General features: G+C 47.5%; 2 protein-coding genes across 2 annotated transcripts in view; both read right to left on the bottom strand.

The window, feature by feature from the left end:
* LOC126556542 (microtubule-associated protein futsch) overlaps positions 1-23,368 on the bottom strand; it is a 37,212-nt gene continuing 13,844 nt past the window's right edge. Inside the window, exons 2-7 of the mRNA XM_050211816.1 lie at positions 23,135-23,233; positions 15,279-15,451; positions 14,983-15,205; positions 14,755-14,913; positions 1,062-14,654; positions 1-996 (exon numbers count right to left, since the gene is read on the bottom strand). Coding sequence (XP_050067773.1) covers positions 827-996; positions 1,062-14,654; positions 14,755-14,913; positions 14,983-15,205; positions 15,279-15,451; positions 23,135-23,233 — 14,417 coding nt within the window. The 3' untranslated portion in view covers positions 1-826. The remainder of the gene's footprint in view (positions 997-1,061; positions 14,655-14,754; positions 14,914-14,982; positions 15,206-15,278; positions 15,452-23,134; positions 23,234-23,368) is intronic.
* On the bottom strand, positions 16,916-17,384 carry LOC126559395 (uncharacterized). The gene is made up of 2 exons (XM_050215548.1): positions 17,327-17,384; positions 16,916-17,266 (listed from the first exon to the last, which is right to left on the bottom strand). The coding sequence occupies exons 1-2, from the start codon at positions 17,382-17,384 to the stop codon at positions 16,920-16,922; spliced, it is 405 nt and encodes a 134-aa protein (XP_050071505.1). The 3' UTR covers positions 16,916-16,919.

Raw genomic sequence — 23,368 nt, 5'->3', positions numbered from 1 at the left:
GGTTCAGTGTATGACACACTTCAACTTAGCATATGGGTGTTGGGTTTGTTCAATGAACGAATAAACAGTATCACAACTAGCTACAGGGCTGCGGCGGCACCCTTTCACTGTATCTCGATTCGCGCGGTAGTACCTGCGCCTGCGCCTAGACTATTAAGGAAGAAAGTATTGCCTCTCGGCGTTGGAACGATAGATGAGAGAGCGAAAGCCGCTTCTAATGGGAGATACTCCAAAATCAGGTAAACTGCCATTCGCCACATCTATGTCAGCACTCTATGGATGCTTGCCTAAACTTAGAGTCTTCTAGCGGAAGCTCAACAAATACGTGACTGTGTGCGGCCTGCGTCATGGGTCTGCTCTACAAAGTAAGCTCTTCGTTTAAATTATGTTAGTTCCCTGCTCTGCGTTTTGCCAACCGCGTTCCTTTTGAAGGAACTCGTACTCTCCATTCGAATCTTATTATCTTTCAATATCCAGTAATACCACTGAAATTTGAGGAAAAATGTCTAATTTAACTTAACATTTGCTGCATTTCCAGGATGCACACTCACTATAGGACTAGATACGTACAACTATCTATTGAAGGAGTGGACTCGTTCAACTAATAGCGCTTTGTGTGGTACAAACAACATAATGTCAGGTATGTCTACTCACTCTGACCCGCTTCTCGCAATCGCGCTTGGATTGCGCGCCTGGAGTTGGAACATCCATTTAGAAACTATTACGGATGAAATGGGACTACTGCTACTACTGCTAGCGCACTTCATGGGGCGTCCACATCCGCGTCCTTAATGTGACCGATAAATGCTATCATCATTCCCTAGGTCTAGAACTCGAGCCGATACGCGGAGCAGGACGTTTCATGATCCTGCAGATTGATTGTACACCGTGCAGCGCTTGGAGAGAGATCGATGTGGTATTTGGCGAGCAGCTCCTCGTTCTCCGAAACCCAGTAGCCAAGTACGTCGGTATCGTACGTTGGAATGATAGTTACCTCTGCGAAGAAGAAAGCACAGTGAATTAGGCCTTTCACAAACAGTCACAAGTAAGACCCCACTTACCTAATTCTTTATCTTCCCAGGTTTGTTTGGCTTCCAGTAGGGCATTGTACACCTCCCGGCTCGGTTCGGTACCGGAGAATACGTAGTATCGGGCTCGAACTCGCTTGAAAAACTCCACATTCGCGTAGTACGAGTTGCCGTGATGTGGCACGTATGACAGGTCGACATAGACGGGACTGGCGGACTTTTTCGCTTTCGTCGGCGACTCCGCTCGCTTGCGCAGATTCTTCTCGTTGTTCAGCTTCGTTTTGCTCATCAGCATGCGGCGTTCCTTTTTGGGCGTCGTTTTGTTGTCATCGGCTGTCATTGGTGCCGGCGAAGGAAGTCCCAACGGTTTACCCCATGAATCGAGCACGCTCTTTGCTTCCGTTGTTGTCGTGCTCGACTGTGACGACTGTACAGTTGGCTGGGTTGATTGTGGTAGAGTTGATTGTGATTGCGCTTGGGGTTGCGTTACCGGTGACGGTTGAGACTGAGCGGCAGTTGCACTCGGCTGAGCTCCCGTTAGAGTCGTTGTCACGGACGACGGCAGTCCTGTGGAAGTGAAGTCCATTTCCATCTTTTGCGCTTGCGCGATACCAGCGGCCGTGGTGGTTGCAGCCATGAATTCTTTTTCGCTCGAAAAGTGCATCGATGTGGTCATCAAATCATCCATCTTCTTGTGGCTCGCGCTGCTGAATGCTTTTTCAAAATCCAGATCTGCCTCGTCCAGGTATTTACGATCACCGGCCAATGAGGGTTTGTGGCTGGAATCGACACTGCTGTCACCGCTGGATGCATATTCGACGTACGGTTTAGCGAAGCCCTTTGTTGAGCCTGAGATTGGAATCGGAATGGAACGAGTGGTGCTCGAAGTCATCGTCACGGTTGACGGAACTTCTGGTAATTGGCCGTAGAATGAGGTGCTCATCGGATCGGGTTTGTAGCTGGACGTGATAGGGATGGCCGATTTTGCTTCCTCGCTGCCATATTGTGGCGGGACGATGTCATCCTGGCTATCCTGGTCGATTTCGATGTCGGACTTTTTGCTCACGCCCGAGCTGGAATGTTGCAGGTCATAATCGTAGGTATACTTAGTGCTGGGAGACAGCGGAGCTTGTGAGGTCACGCTCATGGGTGAACCAGGAACATCCTCATCATGCCATCCGGCCACAATGCGAGAAGCCTGCCCGGAAGATATATCTGATCGTGGTGATAGAACATCTTTTTCATCATAGTCTTCGGCGAAACTTCGCTCTTCGGTTCCAGCTAGTGTAAGTTGGGTCGGTGCTGATCCTTTCGCAGGTGCGACTGCTTCGGAAGTTACTCCGTCCACTTCGACCTTTTGGCCATCCTTGATGATGTACGTTGTTGTGGTTGTGGACGTCACTCCGGCAGGAGTGGTTGTCGATGCTCCCGGTTGTTGTGTTTCGGTTTTGCTTACAGTGTCACTTTGCACATTGCTGTCCACTTCAATCTTTTGCCCATCCTTGATGATGTACGTTGTGGTCTTTGTCGTTGTCGTAGTATTCGTGACAGTTGTCTGAGAATCACTCTTGTCTGTGCTAGCCGTAGTTGTGGCGATACGTTCAATCTGTGAGTCAACCATGTCTGGCGTGGAGGAACGCGTCATGTCCGGTGTGCTCATGCCGGAGGTGGTCTTGGCTTCGTCCGCCAGTTTCAGCGTGTCGACGACCACCTTCGGAAAGGGCGATGTTGGCTTTGGCGATGAATCTGATGTCTCAATACCTGAACTGCTGTGGCCCAAGTTGATCGATTTGGAAGCACTGTCCGTACTACCTTGCGTGTGCACGGACATCAGCCCCGGGCTCGACTTGCCAGATGGTACAGACTCTTTAGGTGTTGAAATACCAGATGCATCGTCCTTTGGCGCGCTCGCGATGGTTGGCGGCACAGTAGTAGTCGCCAAAGTTGCCGTTGTTGTCGCGGACGTAGCAGACGTCGCTGAAGATTCGTAATGAGCTTGGGTCATACTCATGCTTTCCTTTGCGGCAACATTCGGGCTGATTGGGGCAGTTGGTGGTGTTTTGCTGCCGGCAAAAAGTAGTTCTTCTGTCACCTTCTCAGCTGTAACCGAACTACTTTCAACCGAAGACTCGCCAGCCGCACTCATGCGAATAGAGATTTGCTGTTGCTGGCTCGTTGCCTTTTCCGACAAGCTATCCTTTTCGATGAATGTGTTCAGCGACACGGTGCTCTCTTCAAGTGAATCTTTGTCTTGCAGGGGACTCACTGATTTAGCGCTGGATTCTTGTGATTTTTCACCAAGATACGGAGATGATTTGCCACTGTCACCTGACATAGGGAATGCTCCCGGAATTGTTGTTACTGATGCTTTGCTTTCAACTACCGATTCCTCTTTTATTGCGGAGGAAATGACTGTGGAAGTCATCTTTTCGATTTCCTTCATTGAGGTGACTGTATCTTTCAGCAGCTGATCCATGCCTTTGGCAAACGATGCACCGTGTTCGGGGCTTTCGGTACTATCTAAACCACACTTCGGGAACATACTAGCTGTTTCTTGCTTGTGTACATCATTTTTTTCCCCGGGGAATTGAGGATCATCTCCAAACAATGGCTTGAAGGACTTGCACACTGTGTTTTCCGCTTGTTTAGGAATGAACGGTGGATCTAGTTTGGTTACACTGTCACGGGGACTACGCAGCATATCCAAATCATCTCGAGAAGCGACGATCGATTCTTCCAGTACTCCCAAAGTACTACCTTCAAATCCAGTACGCTGACTGGAAGTTGTGACAGCGGCAGACATCGACTTGGAGCGAGTTTCTTTCATACAGACTTTTGTTTCGAAATTATCTTCCTCGCCATCACTAATGGCGCCATCACGATCATCCTTTCTAGTCGACGATTCTCTGCGTGATAACGATTCTTCAAATTTTGTAAACGACGCAACGGATGACGTGTCCATTACCAAAGATTTGTTCGATGCAACTGACTCAGGCCTCGAAGGTTCTTTTGAAGTTTCTACAGCGCCAGTATGTCCACTGGCAGCAGAGGCTGGTCTCGATTCTTCTTTGGTCTCAACCTTCAGATCAACGGATTTTTCTGAAGGAGGCTTATCTGTAGGTCCACTGGCAGCAGAGGCAGGTCTCGATTCCTCCTTGGTCTCAGCTTTCAAATCAATGGACTTCTCTGAAGGAGCCTTATCTGCAGGTCCACTGGCAGCCGAAGCTGGCCTAGATTCCTCCTTGGTCTCAACGAACTTCTCTGAAGGAGCCTTATCTAGAGGTCCACTGGCAGCTGAAGCAGGTCTCGATTCCACCTTGGTCTCAGCCTTGAGATCAACGGACTTCTCCAAAGGAGTATTGTCTGCAGGACCACTGGCGGCAGAAGCTGGTCTCGATTCCTCTTTGGTCTCAACCTTCAGATCAACGGATTTTTCTGAAGGAGGCTTATCTGCAGGTCCACTGGCAGCTGAAGCAGGTCTCGATGCCTCCTTGGTCTCAGCCTTGAGATCAACGGACTTCTCTGAAGGAGCCTTGTCTGCAGGGCCACTGGCGGCAGAAGCTGGTCTCGATTCCTCCTTGGTCTCAGCTTTCAGATCAACGAACTTCTCTGAAGGAGCCTTATCTGCAGGTCCACTGGCAGCCGAAGCTGGCCTAGATTCTTCCCTGGTCTCAACGGACTTCTCTGAAGGAGCCTTATCTGTAGGTCCACTGGCAGCCGAAGCTGGCCTAGATTCTTCCCTGGTCTCAACGGACTTCTCTGAAGGAGCCTTATCTGTAGGTCCACTGGCGGCAGAAGCTGGTCTCGATTCCTCCTTGGTCTCAGCCTTGAGATCAACGGACTTCTCTGAAGGAGCTTTATCTGCAGGTCCACTGGCAGCTGAAGCTGGCCTAGATTCCTCCTTGGTCTCAGCCTTGAGATCAACGGACCTCTCTGAAGGAGCCTTGTCTGCAGGACCACTGGCGGCAGAGGCAGGTCTCGATTCCTCCGTGGTCTCAGCCTTCAGATCAACGGACTTCTCTGAAGCAGCCTTATCTGTAGGTCCACTGGCAGCGGAGGCAGGTCTCGAATCTTCCTTGGTCTCAACCTTGAGATCAACGGATTTCTCTGATGGAACCTTATCTGCAGCTCCACTGGCGGCTGAAGCAGGTCTCGATTCCTCCTTGGTATCAGCTTTGAGATCAACGGACTTCTCTGAAGGCGCCTTGTCTGCAGGACCACTGGCAGCCGAAGCTGGTCTCGATTCCTCCTTGGTCTCAGCCTTGAGATCAACGGATTTCTCTGAAGGAGCCTTATCTGCAGGTCCACTGGCAGCCGAAGCTGGCCTAGATTCCGCCTTGGTCTCAGCCTTGAGATCAACGGACTTCTCTGAAGGAGCCTTGTCTGCAGGACCACTGGCGGCAGAGGCAGGTCTCGATTCCTCCTTGGTCTCAGCCTTCAGATCAACGGACTTCTCTGAAGGAGCCTTATCTGTAGGTCCACTGGCAGCGGAGGCAGGTCTCGATTCCTCCTTGGTCTCAGCCTTGAGATCAACAGATTTTTCTGAAGGAGGCTTATCTGCAGGTCCACTGGCGGCCGAAGCAGGTCTCGATTCCTCCTTGGTATCAGCTTTTAGATCAACGGACTTCTCTGAAGGCGCCTTGTCTGCAGGACCACTGGCAGCCGAAGCTGGTCTCGATTCATCCTTGGTCACAGCCATGAGATCAACGGACTTCTCTGAAGGAGCCTTATCTGCAGGTCCACTGGCAGCCGAAGCTGGCCTAGATTCCTCCTTGGTTTCAGCCTGGAGATCAACGGACTTCTCCGAAGGAGCCTTGTCTGTAGGTCCACTGGCAGCAGAGACAGGTCTCGATTCCTCCTTGGTATCAGCTTTGAGATCAACGGACTTCTCTGAAGGCGACGTGTCTGCAGGATCACTGGCAGCTGAAGCTGGCCTAGATTCCTCCTTGATTTCAGCCTTGAGATCAACGGACTTCTCCGAAGGAGCTTTATCTAGAGGTCCACTGGCAGCAGAGGCAGGTCTCGATTCCTCCTTGGTCTCAGCCTTGAGGTCAACGGACTTCTCTGAAGGAGCCTTATCTGCAGGTCCGCTGGCGGCTGAAGCTGGTCTCGATTCCTCCTTGGTCTCAGCCTTGAGATCAACGGACTTTTCCGATGAAGCCTTATCTGCAGGTCCACTGGCAGCTGAAGCTGGTCTCGATTCTTCCTTGGTCTCAGCCTCGAGATCAACGGTCTTCTCTGAAGGAGCCTTGTCTGCAGGGCCACTGGCAGCTGAGGCAGGTCTCGATTCCTCCTTGGTCTCAGCCTTGAGATCATCGGACTTCTCTGAAGGAGCCTTGTCTGCAGGACCGCTGGCGGCAGAAGCTGGTCTCGATTCCTCCTTGGTCTCAGCCTTGAGATCAACGGACTTCTCTGAAGGAGCCTTGTCTACAGGTTCACTGGCAGCCGAAGCAGGTCTCGATTCCTCCTTTGTCGCAGCCTGGAGATCAACGGACTTCTCCGATGGAGCCTTATCTGCAGGTCCACTGGCAGCAGAGACAGGTCTCGATTCCTCTTTGGTCTCAGCCTGCAAATCGACGGACTTCTCCGATGGAGCCTTATCTAGAGGTCCACTGGCAGCTGAAGCAGGTCTCGATTCCTGCTTGGTCTCAGCCTTGAGATCAACGGACTTCTCCGAAGGAGTCTTGTCTGCAGGACCACTGGCGGCAGAAGCTGGTCTCGATTCCTCCTTGGTTTCAACCTTGAGATCATCGGACTTCTCTGAAGGAGCCTTGTCTGCAGGACCGCTGGCAGCTGAAGCAGGTCTCGATTCCTCCTTGGTCTCAGCCTTGAGATCAACGGACTTTTCTGATGGAGCCTTATCTGCAGGACCACTGGCGGCAGAAGCTGGCCTAGATTCCTCGGTGGCCTCAGCCTTGAGATCAACGGACTTCTCCGATGGAGCCTTATCTGCAGGTCCACTGGCAGCAGAGACAGGTCTCGATTCCTCTTTGGTCTCAGCCTGCAAATCAACGGACTTCTCCGATGGAGCCTTATCTAGAGGTCCACTGGCAGCTGAAGCAGGTCTCGATTCCTGCTTGGTCTCAGCCTTGAGATCAACGGACTTCTCCGAAGGAGTCTTGTCTGCAGGACCACTGGCGGCAGAAGCTGGTCTCGATTCCTCCTTGGTTTCAACCTTGAGATCATCGGACTTCTCTGAAGGAGCCTTGTCTGCAGGACCGCTGGCAGCTGAAGCAGGTCTCGATTCCTCCTTGGTCTCAGCCTTGAGATCAACGGACTTTTCTGATGGAGCCTTATCTGCAGGACCACTGGCGGCCGAAGCTGGCCTAGATTCCTCCTTGGTCTCAGCCTGGAGATCAACGGACTTCTCCGAAGGAGCCTTATCTGTAGGTCCACTGGCAGCTGAAGCAGGTCTCGATTCCTCCTTGGTCTCAACCTTCAAATCAACGGACTTCTCCGATGGTGCCTTATCTGCAGGTCCACTGGCAGCAGAGGCAGGTCTCGATTCTTCCTTGGTCTCAGCCTTCAGATCAACGGACTTCTCTGAAGGCGCCTTGTCTGCAGGACCACTGGCAGCTGAAGCTGGCCTAGATTCTTCCTTGGTCTCAACCTTGAGATCAACGGACTTCTCTGATGGAGCCTTATCTGCAGGTCCACTGGCAGCTGAGGCAGGTCTCGATTCCTCCTTGGTATCAGCCTTGAGATCAACGGACCTCTCTGAAGGAGCCTTGTCTGCAGGTCCACTGGCGGCAGAGGCAGGTCTCGATTCCTCCTTGGTCTCAACCTCCAGATCAACGGACTTCTCCGATGGAGCCTTATCTGCAGGTCCACTGGCAGCAGAGGCAGGTCTCGATTCTTCCTTGGTCTCAGCCTTCAAATCAACGGACTTCTCCGATGGAGCCTTATCTAGAGGTCCACTGGCAACAGAGGCAGGTCTCGATTCCTCCTTGGTCTCAGCCTTCAAATCAACGGACTTCTCTGATGGAGCCTTATCTGCAGGACCACTGGCAGCCGAAGCTGGTCTCGATTCTTCCTTGGTCTCAGCCTTGAGATCAACGGACTTCTCTGATGGAGCCTTATCTGTAGGTCCACTGGCAGCTGAAGCAGGTCTCGATTCCTCCTTGGTCTCAGCCTTCAAATCAACGGACTTCTCTGAAGGAGCCTTATCTGTAGGACCACTGGCAGCAGAGGCAGGTCTCGATTCTTCCTTGGTCTCAGCATGCAGATCAACGGACTTCTCCGATGGAGCCTTATCTAGAGGTCCACTGGCGGCGGAAGCAGGTCTTGATTCCTCCTTGGTCTCAACCTTCAGATCAACGGATTTCTCCGATGGAGCCTTATCTGTAGGTCCACTGGCAGCAGAGGCAGGTCTCGATTCCTCCTTGGTCTCAGCCTTCAGATCAACGGATTTCTCTGATGCAACCTTATCTGCAGGTCCACTGGCGGCAGAGGCTGGTCTCGATTCCTCTTTGGTCTCAGCCTTGAGATCAACGGACTTCTCCGATGGAACCTTATCTGCAGGCCCACTGGCGGCAGAGGCAGGTCGAGAATCTGTCTTCGCGGCTGCAGATCCTGGACGTGATGCATCCTCAGCACTGGCTGGTGAATCTGGTCGCGAAAATTCGATTGTGTCTTGTAGCTCCTCGGCGAGGTCCAGTGAGGCTGACTCTTTCAGTTTGTGTATTGTAGGAATGAGTTGTTCATCATCTGAATTTTCTTTGTCTTGTGTTAGTTCTGTTGCTGGTTGAGAAGCGTCTCCTACGCTGGCAGGAGAATCTGGACGAGAAAATTCTTCCTTTTTGGCTGTTGTCTTTAAAGTAAAATCTGTTTCATGCTCAGTGGCTTCTACTTCCATCATAGACTCTGGTTCCGTTACCTTACCAGATTCATTTACTTTCACTACTGTGTTTTCTTTTAGAGCATCCAAGCTATGGGCATCCTTTTCCGAAACCGTCTTTTGGCTTGTGATGGACTCAGGACTAGAAAGTTCTTTCGTCTTGTCATCCGCGTCCGTAAACACTTGATCTTTGTCAGTTTCTTTCAAAAAATCGGCAACTGATTTGAGGTCTGCGGGGTCTTCTTTAAGATCACTGATGTGGCTAGAGATTGAATGCGCTCGGGATGAGTCACGTTCATCGACGAGCGAACTTTCATCCTTCGTATAGTCTCGCTCACTGAACGTACTGATGGCTGATTCTCTTCTTGTATCATCAATCTGGTCATCTGCATGATGATCTACCAAAGATTCCTTGCGAACATCACTCAACAAACCAATAGCGTCTTCTTGCGACTTGGGCTTAGTCGTTTCAACATGTACCAGCTTCTCAGGCAATTCGTGCTTATCTTTTTCTTCTATCGACGTGGGTGATGTTTTCAGATCTGGAGATGATTTGCCCGATGAGGCAGGGCTACCCTTTTCGTCTGTTGTTCGCTTACCTTCAGAAGCCTCTTTCGCAAGTCCTGGCTCTTCAGCCTCGTCTTCCTCGTCTTCATTTTCTTCATGAACCTTAATTTCGGGAGTAGTTGTTCCGGAACCTTGTATTGGTTCTGGAGTTGCCGATTTAGAGAATGTGATGGTGCCGTCTGCACAGATGACTGTTTCTTCTCCACCATCCTCACTGCTGGCCGTGACGAGCATCCGTTGCACCGTGCCTACATCCTCTTCACGAGCGCCACCTTGTGACAGCTTACGCTCCAACTCCTGTGGATCGAAACCTGGGATGATTTCTTCCAGATCTTTGTCCGACTTCAGCACTTCCGCCACATTGGCCACTATTTTGGCTACGTCTTCGGGTGTACGAGCGCGTGGCGGCATCATACCAACGACTGGGCCAAGTTTTTCCGATGCTCCTTGTGGTGGTGAGACACGATCTTCCTCCTCTTCCTCCTTGATCTCGCGTAGATTAGCATCTTCAAAAGCACAGTACTTAATGTCCTCGATGACGAACGTACCCATATTTTTATTGGCCTCCAACTCCTCGAGCTCTTTATCTTCGTCGATATCGTGTGGAATGTTGACCATCGATTTCAACTCCATGTTCAGTTTGTCTCCATCCGTAACGGGAGAATCCACTGTCGTAATGTGAGTTTCACGCAACTCCTGCGTGAAGCTGCGTTCGTAAGGTCCACCGAACCGATCGTATGCCTGCCCTGATTCTTCCTGAGCCTGCTCAGTGGTGGATACCGATTCACGTTCCATTTGAAGACTGTCGAACTTTTCCGTTACTTGCGCCAGTTTTACTTCCACTTCATCGGTTTTATTCTTGATTTTGTGTTCCACTTTATCTGCCATTTTCTCGATTCCACTATTAATGCCCTCTGTAATACTGCCGAAGAACGAACTGATGCCCGTCTTTGCTTTGTCTTGCACTTTCTCTACCTCCTTCGTAATGTCCTCCTCTATCTGCTGTTTTGCACTGTCCAGTTGACTGACAACATCTTGTTTGAGACCTTTCGCAAGCTTTTCCAGTTCGCTCTTTTCGGCTGAAATTGTGGCCAATGTTTCATCAACTTTTGTAGCAACTTTTGAAACTTCCTGTACTACTGAATCCACTTTTGCGTCCAGTTTGGTAGCGGTTGCCTGCAATTCGTCCTCCACTTGTTTGGTTTTGGTTTGCAAACTATCCAACACATCATCAGTTTTGTCGGTCAAATCTTTCACCATTTCTACAGCCGTTTCTGCAGCCATCTGTTCTACCGCTTTGCCAGTATCCTGCATCATTTCCTTGACCGTGCGATCAGCATCTTTGACTTCTTCCGTAACTTTATCGATGATTTCTTCCTTATGTTGCGCCACAGTTTTCACCATAGTGTCCTTGATAGCTACAAGGTTCGATACGGTATCGTTCGTCTTATCGTCGATAAGATGTTTCAACTCGTCCAGCTTTTTCTCAACCGTCGATGGCTGCTGCCATATTTCGTCCAACACTGAAGTGACAGTTTGTGGTGGTTGTGGAACTTTCGGTACTACTTTTTGCGCGACGATCAGCTCTTCTTCGACCGGTACCTTCTTGCCTTCATCATAATCGTCATCATGCTGACCATCTTCCTCAACTGGTGTCTTGCTTTCACGTTTGACCTGATGTTGTTGCTGCACTTTGACTGCACTGTCGAGCTTGTCATCCACGGGGATGATAATTTGAGACTCCAAGTCCCTCAAAATAGCATCGTCCGTGAGGTTTATGTTCGAAGCATCCTGTTCTTCAGTTTCGTGTGCGTCTGACTTTGGCGGCTTGTCCAGTCGAGTGTCTTTTTCAACCTTGTCAAACACTTCCTTCACTTCAGTTGTCTTGTTTGCCGTATCACATGGTTTATCACTTTCAACTGACTTATCCACTACATGCCTTTCATCATCAGTCTTCTCAAGTTGCTTTGCATCAGTCTCTTTCGTCGCCAAGGCGGATGCTACCGTTGTCGTCGAGACTGCGACGACCGGCTCTTCCTCTGGCTTTTCTTTCGTATCACGATCCTTATCCTCGTCCTCCTTACCGTCCTTATCCTTATCCTCGCCGTAATCCTCCTCGAGATCGGCCTCTTCGTGCACGGGTAGATCCGCGACTTCGTCCGGCGTCTTCACCACGTCTCGCATGTGCGCTTGTTGGGCACTGAACTGCATCTTGGCCGGAGTCGGTCGTTCAAGCGGTTCATAAACGGTTTGCAGCGGAGCAGCTGTTGCAGTTGCAATTTCTGCAGCTGCAGCAGGGCCGGTAGATTGCTCTGTCGGAACTGTTGCGGCAGCAGTAGCTGAAGTAGCAGCAGCAACTACCACAGTCGAAGCCACTTCGACTTCTTTCGTTTCTTCCTTGACGTGTTTTTCCTCGATCACCAGATCTTCCTTAATCTCGTCCAGCGGAATGCGTTCGTCTTCGGGAAGCGTCGGAGCGGTCGTAGTTGCTCCGGATTCGACCGTTGCTGACACACGCTCCTCATGATGGCTCTCGTGATGCGGTGGATCGATGTGATCCTTCGGATGACCGATCGGAAGATCCTGCTCCTCATCGCGCGTATCGCTCGTCTTTTTCGTGCTGCTCATCTTTTCGTCGGGACTGATAGACGAGATTTCTTCCGTCTTCAAACCGTCCATCGAAGTTTCCATCTTGGACTTTGCAATTTCCTTCGCCGAGGCAATAATGTCCTGCACTTCCTCCTCGAGCGCCTGCTTGTGCTTGGGTGAGAGTTTCTCCTGCAGTTCCTGGTCGTGTTCATCCACTTCTTCTTCCGCCGGAGCGCTTGCTTCGACCTCTGCTCCCTCTTGTTGCGGTTGATCATCATCCGCCTTTTCACTTTCAACCAGATCTTCAACTACTTCCGCCTGACCAACATCCTTCACTGCATCCACCTTTTCCTCTTTCTCCTCTTCCAAGCTGTCGCGCTTCCGTTTCTCTGATTCCTGGGAATCGCGCTGGTGCTTCTGGATTTCTTCCTCCTTGGTGGCACTGCTTTCCGGTTCATTGATCGAGTCTTCGGTGTACTGCTCTTCCTTTTCGATAATGAGATATTCTTCCTCTTCCTCCGGCTCGGTGGCACTATCCTGCACCTCACGATGCTCTTCCGTAAGTGCCAGTTCGCGGTGCTTGAGTACCTTCTGAGCAGCCGAATCTCGGTTAAAGACAGCTTCAATCTCACGAACCGCTTCTTGCTCTTCCTTCAGTTCGGCCAACTGTTGCTGCTTCTTTATCGCTTCCAGTGTATCACTGTCACCTGGAACGACATCAGATGCTGCGATACCAACTGGTCGCTTTGGAACTGGGGCGCCGCCTTCATCTGCACTGGGAGTCGAAACGAGACTTGAATCGGTGGTACCGTTTTTGTCCAGCTTAGCCTTCCGGATGACGGCGTCTTTTTCGGACTTCAACACCTTCTTCGCCTTCACAGGACTACCACCGGCGGTCGCTGCACTGGAAGATGTCGTAACGGTACCTCTCGGACGACGTGAGATAGGCTTGCGCTCCGGTTGTTTCGCTACTGGAGCGTCCTTCTTTTCGAGCTCTTTGCGAGCTTCGCGCTTCGCAGCCATGGTTGGTCGCTGCCTCGCCTCGAGAACTTTGCGATTGTTCTCATCCTTGGCACTCTTAGCAGGGGTTGCTTTCGGACTAGATTTGCCGGGTTTAGTGCCCATCATAGAGCTCGGCTTAGAAGCTGCTGTCTTCCCGACACTCTTTTTAATGTCTTCGCCTTGTTCCGCCTTGGTGGCACTTCCGTTGGTAAGCTTCGATTCGATGGAGCCCGTTTTCTTCGGCGTAGTTGGTGACGACTTATTCGTTTCGGTTTGTTTCTTCACAACGGGTTTTCGGTCCGCAGATGGCTTTGAAGTTTTGCTGGCCGTGTCTACCTTGGATCGAGTCGTGGATGATGTTACTGTGCGTGATGCAGGAGGTTTCCTGGTGGCTTTGGTTACGATACCGCCGGTATCAGCTCCAGCCGGCGATGCAGCATCTTCCTTTTTCTTTTCTTTCGCATCAAGGTCTGGTTTCGCTGAATCGAATTCTTCTTTTTTATCCTGTACATCCGGAGCTTCGTCGAGACTCTTTTCACTGTCCACTGCCATTGGTTTAGATTTGTCCGTTGACAACGCATCTTCCTTATCAGAGCTAACGTCCGAGATAGAATCTTTCTTTTCGTCTTGCTGCTGTTCCAACTTTTTATTATCGAGTTTCTTCTCGGACATGGATATTGGTTTACCCGAACGAATGGCTTTGGGCTTGCTCTCCACCTTGGCTGAAGCAACAGTTGTGGAACTTGGAGGCTTGGAGAGGTGTTTTTCCATTTTGATCTCATCCGCAGAGCTGTCCATTCCATCCGCCGCAAGCTTATTATCGGTTGCCATCATTCGCATCTTGTTGTCTATCAGCTTGTTGTCCTTCGGCTTGGGCGAATGTATTGCTTCCGATATAATGCGATCAGTAGAGGCTGATTTAAGGGTCTTCTTCGTAACTAACACCGGTGTTGACAGGTTTGCCGTGATTGACTTGACCGGGCATACTGGCTGTCGCATGAAATCGACATTCTTCATCTTTTCCAAACCCTCCAATATCTTGTATTCGGGTGCCGAACCCGGGAACAGAATACGCGTAATGTTATCCTCCGGATTGGCCGGTGTCCACACCAGCAGAGCACAGATCGAGATGAGATTTTGCAACGGAAAAGCGAAATCTTTGCCATCTTTCGTCTCTTTTGTGAACAGACGCTGGTCAGCGGCAGCCCATCGAGCTAGGAAATCCTTGACCTCGCGCGAATCTCGTGCCGGACTGATGACGTACATGTCGAGCGTTCCGTGGCCAACCTTATGATAGAGATTGATCGGTTCCACATCGCGGTAACAGTTTTGTGCCTTCAAGTTCAACGACTTTAGGTTCGTTACGATTTGATGACCTTCTTGCAGTATGTCCACCAACAGCGGGTCCCGGTCCTTGTCTCCATCCGGGCTCGGCAATCCCTTGCGCTCGGGAATGTTGCAGAAAAAGTGTCCTATCTGAGGGTAGACGTGAGCTTCGCTTTTGCGTTCCACAACCGATGCAATACCCTTGATGTTGGTGTTGTTGATGCGTGTCATGAGTACCGCATCCAGACGGTCTAGATGGCGCACAAAGTCCCAGAAACAAGATTTACGGCTAAAGCCTCCATCAACTGTGTTAAGAGAGAGAGAGAGAGAGAGAGAGAGAGAGAGAGAGAGAGAAAGGTTATAGTTGCACACTCCAGCGGTCCTGTGATGGTTTTCAATGCTTACCTAACATATTGAAGCCATTGATTCCGAACAGTGCAGCATCTCCCTGCCCTCCTGGGAAGACGTACAACGTAGGATGGCTGAAACGGATGTTGCCAACAACGTCGGAGCTTTCCAATAGCTCCGAAATTTCCGTCGGTATAATCATCGACGATAAATAAGCTGCAAAAGGGGACGACAGTTTGAAGTTAGTTTTTAGCCAAGAATGCTTGTGCTGCCCAACAAACGTACCGACAAAAGTGGTCAATTTTTCACTGCCTGAACTCAGCACGTCCACCGGATTCAAGCGTATCTGACAGAGCCGCGAGAAGGACTTTTCTTGGATCGTATGCCACTGTCCTACGGGAGCACAGTGTACATCCATAGTGATCGTGTCAGGATAGGCGCGAAGTACGCGCTGTACTTCGTGCTCTTGGAATGCTTCCATGAAATCCATCACTGAAAATGTTCCATCCTGCAAGTAAGCGTAGATAAAAGATTAATAGAGATGAGGTTTAAATTGAAATAAATTACCATTCCACGCTTACCTGTAATATCCACGATCCGTTTCCTGAGAACGTGTAGCCCGTATGGATGATGTGACGGTGCCGAGTGAAGCTGCTCAGCAAATTCCGGATACATTGGATGAAGGTGTTGACTTGTGGATGAATCAAGATTTCAGTAACCAGATTTTCGCTGGCATACTGAATCAATCGTTCACCTGCGAATGGAAAATTAGGAACTTAATAATGGCATTTTCATCGGTTTCTTGGAAATGATTTCTTCCGCCAAAGATTTTTTGTTCTTACTTCGTTTCCATTAATCATCATTTTTCCGCTTTGGAAAAATAAATTTGGTGCCTGCGCATTTACAGGCTGCAGATAGAATATCTTTAAAGTCATTCGTACTGTGATTCGCACAAAGGACGAGTGGATATCACGTTTGTAAGATATTAAGAAGGAAATCGGTTGGTAGAACAGAAGATATTATTGATTGTCTTTCTTCACAGCACCCTTTCGCTGACAGAAACATATTTTTTTATGCAAAGTTTCATCAAAGCGAGTGGTTGGTGTGTCGGTCGAAAAACCGTCACCCATTATGTCGTACGTATCGTGGCAAGATTGCTTACTTGAAAAATTGATTTAAAGTTTCAGTATTAATTTCTCTTATTTCTTTTTCGATCCATACTCCAACAATCTGTCTCCAATAAGCACCTACATAGAGGTGAACCAGAGCGATAAAACATGCAACCTCCGCCGTATATTGAATAACTTTCGCAAATGATGGTTCCACCGCAAACACACCATCGACACGAGAGTTATGAAATTTCTAGCTATTCCTCAAGTATTGCTGGGCAAACTCCGAACCGGTTTTCCGAACGTGCGCACCCGATCCGGATGCGAAACGCGGCACATGATGCCGATGCCTCGAGGGATGCGAAAAGTGCTGGTACCCAAGTGTTACTTCGTGTGGCTGCAGCATTCATCACGTCGTTCCCTGTATCGTGAGGTTTTGCTACACACCGTGACCCTTTGGAAACACTTATGGCGTCAGAGTGTCATGCATGGGGAGGAGACTAGCGCGAAGGTCAAACAGAAGTGTAGCAGATTTTATGTATGTGTACTTTTCATTATCCTTGCCATTTGCGTCTTCCTGCAGCGATTCTGGATGGCGTGGTATAGAGTCCACGAATAAGCCACTTCAGCCCGTCCACTGCAGGAAATTTGCATATTCATGTATTTTTAACCACTCCAGCCGAAACCCATTTGATGCATGCATACAAACACAGACACGTTGTGCTTTTTGTTATGCACGCGGGACTGCTCGCAACACTCGTTACAGAAATGAAATGGAAGTATTTTGGGGCATGTTTCTTGTCCACGTGTTACGCCTTTTCGCGAACATTGCAAGAATCGGATTTATTGTTCAAAAACGTGTGCTTGTGTAATCAATTCACATTGTTGATGATTTGCAAGTTCTTTGCGCTTTTATTACGAAAATTTTGTCACGTTTGCCTGAAATTTATGTCCCACTACCAATGTGTATCGCTGTAAAGCTGTGATATTACTAGCGGATCGATGTGGGTTTGAAATAGTTTTAGGAGCACTTTTAGTGGATTAATTATTTAGCATTTCATATGCTTTTTTCACTGGGATTGATCATACCCCACAACCTATACACAAGAAACTTCACGCGCCTAGCATTAAACAAACAGTTAACAGTAATAGAGCTCCTGTCAACACTAGTCCACTGCCAGTGTTACATAGATCCTTATCTTTGCACACTTTACATACTTCCACTTTACCACCGGCTGCCTCCTCGGAAAGCTGGGCACAAAAGGTGGTCTCGGACATATCCGGAATGCACGTTTTCATGAAAACGTTCCCTTGCGGACTAACGCCGCTGCCTTTCGCACACGCAAATGTTCCATTCACCAACTCTGGATCCATTTTGTTACAATCGAGCTCAACAGCTTTTTCGGAACAATCGGCAAAGCTCACGTTACTCATACATCCATAACACCGGAGAGATTGTGCTGAAATACAACAATATTTTACTTTTGTTTCTTATCCGCGCACTTTTGTCCTTGCCTTACCTTGTTGGATGCACAGCAAAAGCAGCGCAAAAATGGTTCGTTTTAGTGTGTTATTCATTGCAGAATGAATTCAGTACATCTGACCCATAAAAACTCTCGACCTAGCTTTTTATATCGATGCTTATCAATAATTATAAGCCTGCTAAACCTATCCCTTATGAGTGTATGAGCTGCACTAGAAGGTGAGACCGAACAGTGTAAGTGAAGTGGTGAGTGATTCACTATTGACGGTATTGTTGTTTGTTTTGTAGCAAGCGTTATCTTTATTCTGAAAAAAGGTGTATGCATGGGTAAGAATGCTCAATCTGTTCAACAGTGTATGCTAGTAGCTGATGTTCCAGTTCTTCTAGACATCGTAAACCAAAAGTTCTACTGTGTTAGCATATCAGTAAAACAACGCAGAGAGAAAGAGATATTTCCACAGCGGGTAAACGACCTAAAACACCCAAAAACGAGAAAAAAACGTACCATAAAATGAACCGCTTAAGCACGTTTCTGTTGCTTGCGGTAACATTTCTTTAAAAAAGCAACATCATGCCTAAATAAACCAAAGAGTCAAAGGTGAATAGAGACATCGATGAATGTTTAATCCAAATATTGTCTCAAGAAAGGGTTGTCACAAGAAAAGTTCGTTACAACTGGACCATGAGAGTTTGGTGGCCATGGTTAAGTTAAAAAGCGAACTCTAAGTAAACTATCTTTTGCTTGCATCGGCCGATACAATCTCCCCGATTTGAATAGGTTGAAGGATGAGCAGTTTTTCCACATTTTCTGAAAGGAAGCAATCGGGCAAATAAATCCAATTTAATTAGCAAAGCAGTAATTGAAATTTCGTCACAATTTTATTTCATTCCAGAGTCACTGGAGTATCACTTTGAAGGTCCGTGTTAACTAAACATTAGCACTCCTTATCTTCACAACTATATGTTCACTGTTTGTGATTCATCGTAATACTTTGTAGTGTTAATTGATTACGATCGACATCATTGCGTATGCTCCTAATAGAACTGGCAATATGGACGATGTCACTACTCGCGGGGCGCCAGAAGGTTCAGGTTTTAAAGTAGTAGTTGTCGCTGGATCTGGTGCTGCAGTGGAAGCTTCGGAAACTGTTGTCGTTTTGACGGTGGTTGTTGTGGTGGGTTCTGAAGGTGCAGCAGTTGTTGCATTGCCTGTTTGTCCTGTTGTCACCGTAAGCACGATGCAAAGCGTCACAAGTCCGAGAAAAACTTTCAACATGCTGTTATCTTTTCCACTGTGCTTAACGCACCCGATTGTGACTGCAACTGTTAAGTTATGGTGAACCACTATCCGATTCTTATGGTTCAGACGTATTTATATGCATATCGCTGGAATGGCCAATGATCGATAAGAAGGTCAAATCAAACCAATAAACCACTTCAGTATTCAGGTTGTCACTTGAAGTTATGTCGTGTGTGTAAATTTGCTTACATACCCCTTGGGACATGTATGCTTTAATGCTGCTAATCTCCCCAGCCTGAGCCACTCGGTTATTGTTACGGTCACTCACTAAAAAAGGAGTATAACCGTGCGAAGGCTGGTTCCGTTTCAACGCCTCCGAGGGTGAATTTTCTATCCTACCAGGAAAAAGGCACAAATTACCGTACATAATCCAGTCCACCCAATGTGAACCCCTTTTTCATGCGCTACAGATTGTTGGTGTAGATAAGTTCATTGTGGGCTTCTCATGAATTAAAAAACAAGTTTATTATGAACCACTTTCAGTGCGCAGGGAAATTCCTGACGAGTGTCCATCAAACATCACAGCTTCTCAAACATTCAACACGGCCAACGCACAGCGATGGCTAACGTAAAATTTATTGGCCTCCATCAACTCTTCGAACGTACCTTTTATGGGTGAAATTATTTTTTGCATTCTGTCTGTGCAAATCCAATCGACTTTTTCAATCTTTTGCTGAACGATAAAACTTTGCTTTCACAATTCCTTTTCGGGGAGACATGGAAAGTAATTCTGCCACACGCATCATGCTATCCTGCTATCTATCCAGTGCCGATTCGAAACGGATTGCCAATCAAGTACGATTCCGGTTAGTTGAATAAACTTTTGCCTTCCATTTCAATCAATATCAGTGGCCAAAACTTTCTGGAAAATACTTTGCTGTCCCGCAAGAATGCTACCGAATAGAGTAGGTAGGGATGGAAAAACAAAAAAAGAAAATCCCATAGTCACTCATTTTCGGTTCTATTGCTATCACTAAATCTATCCGATCTTCGGCATCCAGGCAACTGGAACGCATTGCAGGAAACAGGAAATTATACTGCCACCATGCGCCTCCACCGATGTTCTACTTTTGTTCAATTTTTCCTTCTCTTCATCTATCTCGTGCTGTTTTTCTATCTCCCTCTTGATTTTAGCTTTTCGTTCTAATGCACCGACTGTCAGGAGATTCTTCTACTTTTACGGTAGTTGGCCCGGTTCGTGTCATTGGTGTACACGTACACAAGCCTGGGTACGATAATTTATCGCCCGAAGGTCTCCAAAGGTGGTTCCCTCGAAGACACTAGCTCGCATATTGCATGGCAGCGGCATAGCGGAACCTACCCTGTCTTATCCTGCCGACATTGATAAACGACAAGAGCAACGATAGAGAGATACCGAATCAATTCATTTGCCTCGGAGCACGATCGTAAATGGTCGTGGCAATCTGGGAAGGAACTGCCTTCCACGGCGACAACATTTCGTAGGCATATGGAACGAGCTTTTTCGTGCGTGCGATACTTTGGGTACGTACGGGCGGCTAAGCAGCACATAAATTAGTTTCGTTAGGAAGGAAATCGATGGGCTGGATATCATTTCCCGTTTTTTGAGATTAATGGAATTACTGTCGCATACGTCCCGCATGCGTGCATGCGCGCGCGTGTGTCTCTACGTGACTGACACATCGGGCTGACTTTGGTTACAGACACTGGAATGAAATTATAATCTCCCTACCGACAGTTGATCAATTTAATTCCCTTCGTCAGTTTTCAAATCAATCAATTACGTTCCATTGTGAGGTTCCATTACAAAGTATGAAAGGAATACAACAGTTTCCTCTTCATCTTCTTGTGCAGCTGTAACGGTTACTCGACATTGTGGTTGATGTGGTTCTTTCAGCGAAGCACAGCCTACTCTCGACTGGATGGATTTCGCACAACTGATGTAACAGCAAGACTTACAGCTTGTGTAAAAACGTTTACCACTTGTTTTCTTTTCCCCTTTCGTCGACCTTCATAAAATTGTGTAGAACTTTTCAATCAAATAGAAATGACGCATATTCTAAGGCTGGCTTTGGGGCAAAGCCAACGCTCGTTTGCGGAGCATTTTATTTTCGACCCTTTTACAAGCTATTCATGGTGAAAGGAATAAAACATATACCACCACCATTTCCAGTCCATGAAAACGAGACCTTAACGACTCTCAGCTCAGGTCCCGTGTGTGCTGTACAAACAAAAGACACAGGTATCGTTTTGTCACACAAGGTTTGTGGTTCTTTTCCCTTCGTTAGCACGAACGGCGCCATGTATGCATGCGCCTGTGGGTGGTTCTAATTCAATGCAAAAATGTATGTCTTTGCTGAGATTGTTTCGTTGTATCTGCAACTCAGCAAAATGTACATTCGTACAACTCTCAGACGCCATTTTTTCCTTCACGACAGCTTCTTGAGTGGTTGACTACTTTATAAGTAAACTCCAGTTTCTTTTCAAATAACTCATCGTCCAAAGGCTTTGGTAGTGTTGTTCTGTTGTTTGTAGAACTGCAATTTGTACCGCTCCTAAACATACATACACATCATTTCCCATCAGCAAACACACAAACAAACTACCCGTCCGAGAAGCGTTCCTCCAATGCTCCGAAAACAAGCGATTTTCATTTTCAATGTATCACAAAAAAGGCGATCGAAAGCAATCGAACTTGTAATCTTCCATTGTGCCAGGCTCGTACATTGGACGCGACCAATCACATTCACCGTTCGGTGGACAATCAGGATCGATCGATGCTTTCGCCGCATTTCGATTCGCTGTCATTTTCGCGTTGTACTTCAATCGCGTACACCCGGGTGGGCAGCAGGAGCGAAATTGCATTTCTTGTGAATCTCAACGAGCCCACTTACCCTCTTCATCGGCTACTGCCGGGACATCCAAGGACATAAAGGCAAAAGTTGCACAGTATGATGTGCATGACAGTGGTGTGTTGCCCACCACTGCTAAACGCTTTACAATGCACCTGCACGATTTGCACTATTGCACTCTATTTTTAGTGCATATGTCATCGATTTTTAACCAACGACAACTGCTTCCCACACACAGGAAAGGCATTTGATTTCTGATGTTTGGACTCGGAAGCTGGGCTCGTGGTAGCAAAAATAGGATTAGCAAGGATTACCATACCAAATCGCTTGTTATGCAGTGACTCTAAAACTGTGCTTCATCCATTAGCGCTTGTAACTGTGGTGACAGTGTAGTGAACTGTTATGCAAGGTTTTTGAGGAACTGACTATTTTTCATGGAACATTTGTATTAATTCTAGAAAAATCTAGCGAGGGAGTGAGCGAGAATGAGTTTATTCGGGAAATCATTCTTCAATTAAAACTTTTCTACACCAAATGGTTATCACTGCGTCATAGTCATTCGTGGAGAGATTCGAATCACAAACTATTGTATGACTGAACCTCAAGGGCTAAAGATTCATCCAATACTGTGGAGTGGAAAATTCGATTCGTTTTTCATCGTGGCAAATAAGGTAAGAGATAAACTTATCCCATTCGCAATGTGACCGTTCCTGAGAGCTCTTCATAAAAAATGTACACTACCGTACCATCGGCTTGACCTTTGTTTGCGTCTTAAAAGGTCATCGGCTGAAAACCAGCGTCTTTCAAAGGATCTTTTCCTTGTATTGTTTGCAAAAGGTGTGCTAGTTTACAACAAAAAATGAAACAAAGTGTTTGAAAAAAGTTGTCAAAACGAAGCGTTAGTGTTAGTAAAATATGTCGCTTTATGTAATCGCTCTGAAGAAGTGAAGTTTTGTGATTCGCTTCTTGAGAACAATAACTTCAGTTCGTGGAAAGTACAAGGAAGTTATGCTGCAGCTGATACTTGTTATACAAGAAAACAAGTTGTCAGCCTGAACGCTTCTCTCAATTTTAAAATAATGCACGTAGCTGGAGGATGATTTGTTGTTTAGAAATTCTTTACAACAAAATGTAATCCTACAAAGTGCTCCTTTTCGATACAAACGGTAATGAAATTTAATTTCTTGCGGAAAGTTTACGTCAAAAAGCAGGTCTTGACTCCCGCTGCGAAGGGTTGAGCCTTCATCCTGTAAAACTTTATCAAATGCTCGTTACTCATTACCATAAATGGACGCAACGGTACATGGTGAAAGCCTCTCAACCGAACTTTAGTTTCAAAACCTCCCCCCCCCCCCCCCCCCCCCGCATAATAATATGGCCACCAACGCCGGTTCGTCTAAGGTTGACTTTACGAAGCAACGCTTGAAATGCGCCTGTTAGTGGCAGTTGAGGTAATGAATTACATCTGCTTGGTAACATTTAATTTACATTTGACCTTGCCTTGTTCCAAGGGCCCCCAACCCGACTAACCTCCACGGCCGGTTGGTAGCATTAGTTAATTGCGGTCACAGTAAAAACAGCCAGATTTATAAAAAGGTCTCTCAGTAACAAGCAGTGTAATGATTAAAACGAAACAAGTCGATACTTTATAACAAGGAAACACACTTTACATCACGAGAATACCGTTGATTTATGATTGCATTCTTAGACTTACCATGCTTGCCTTCTTCGCCTTCCAATGCCTGCAACGTGATTGTATGCAGTTCCTCCTCCAAGTCAACATGGCAATCGACGACATCCCATGAAAGGAAGCCTGTGAAAAAGGAAAAGGGAAAAGAATTTATTATTACGAGGAAAATTTTTTTTTCTTGTTTTCTACATAGTCGTATGTGTGTGTTTGTGCTGCTGTGTATCACACGTGATAAGGTTTTACGAAAAACGGTATAAT

The sequence above is a fragment of the Anopheles maculipalpis genome, chromosome 2RL, assembly GCF_943734695.1.
Source record: "Anopheles maculipalpis chromosome 2RL, idAnoMacuDA_375_x, whole genome shotgun sequence".
Taxonomy (NCBI): Eukaryota; Metazoa; Arthropoda; class Insecta; order Diptera; family Culicidae; genus Anopheles; species Anopheles maculipalpis.
This window is presented reverse-complemented; position numbering and strand designations above follow the sequence as displayed.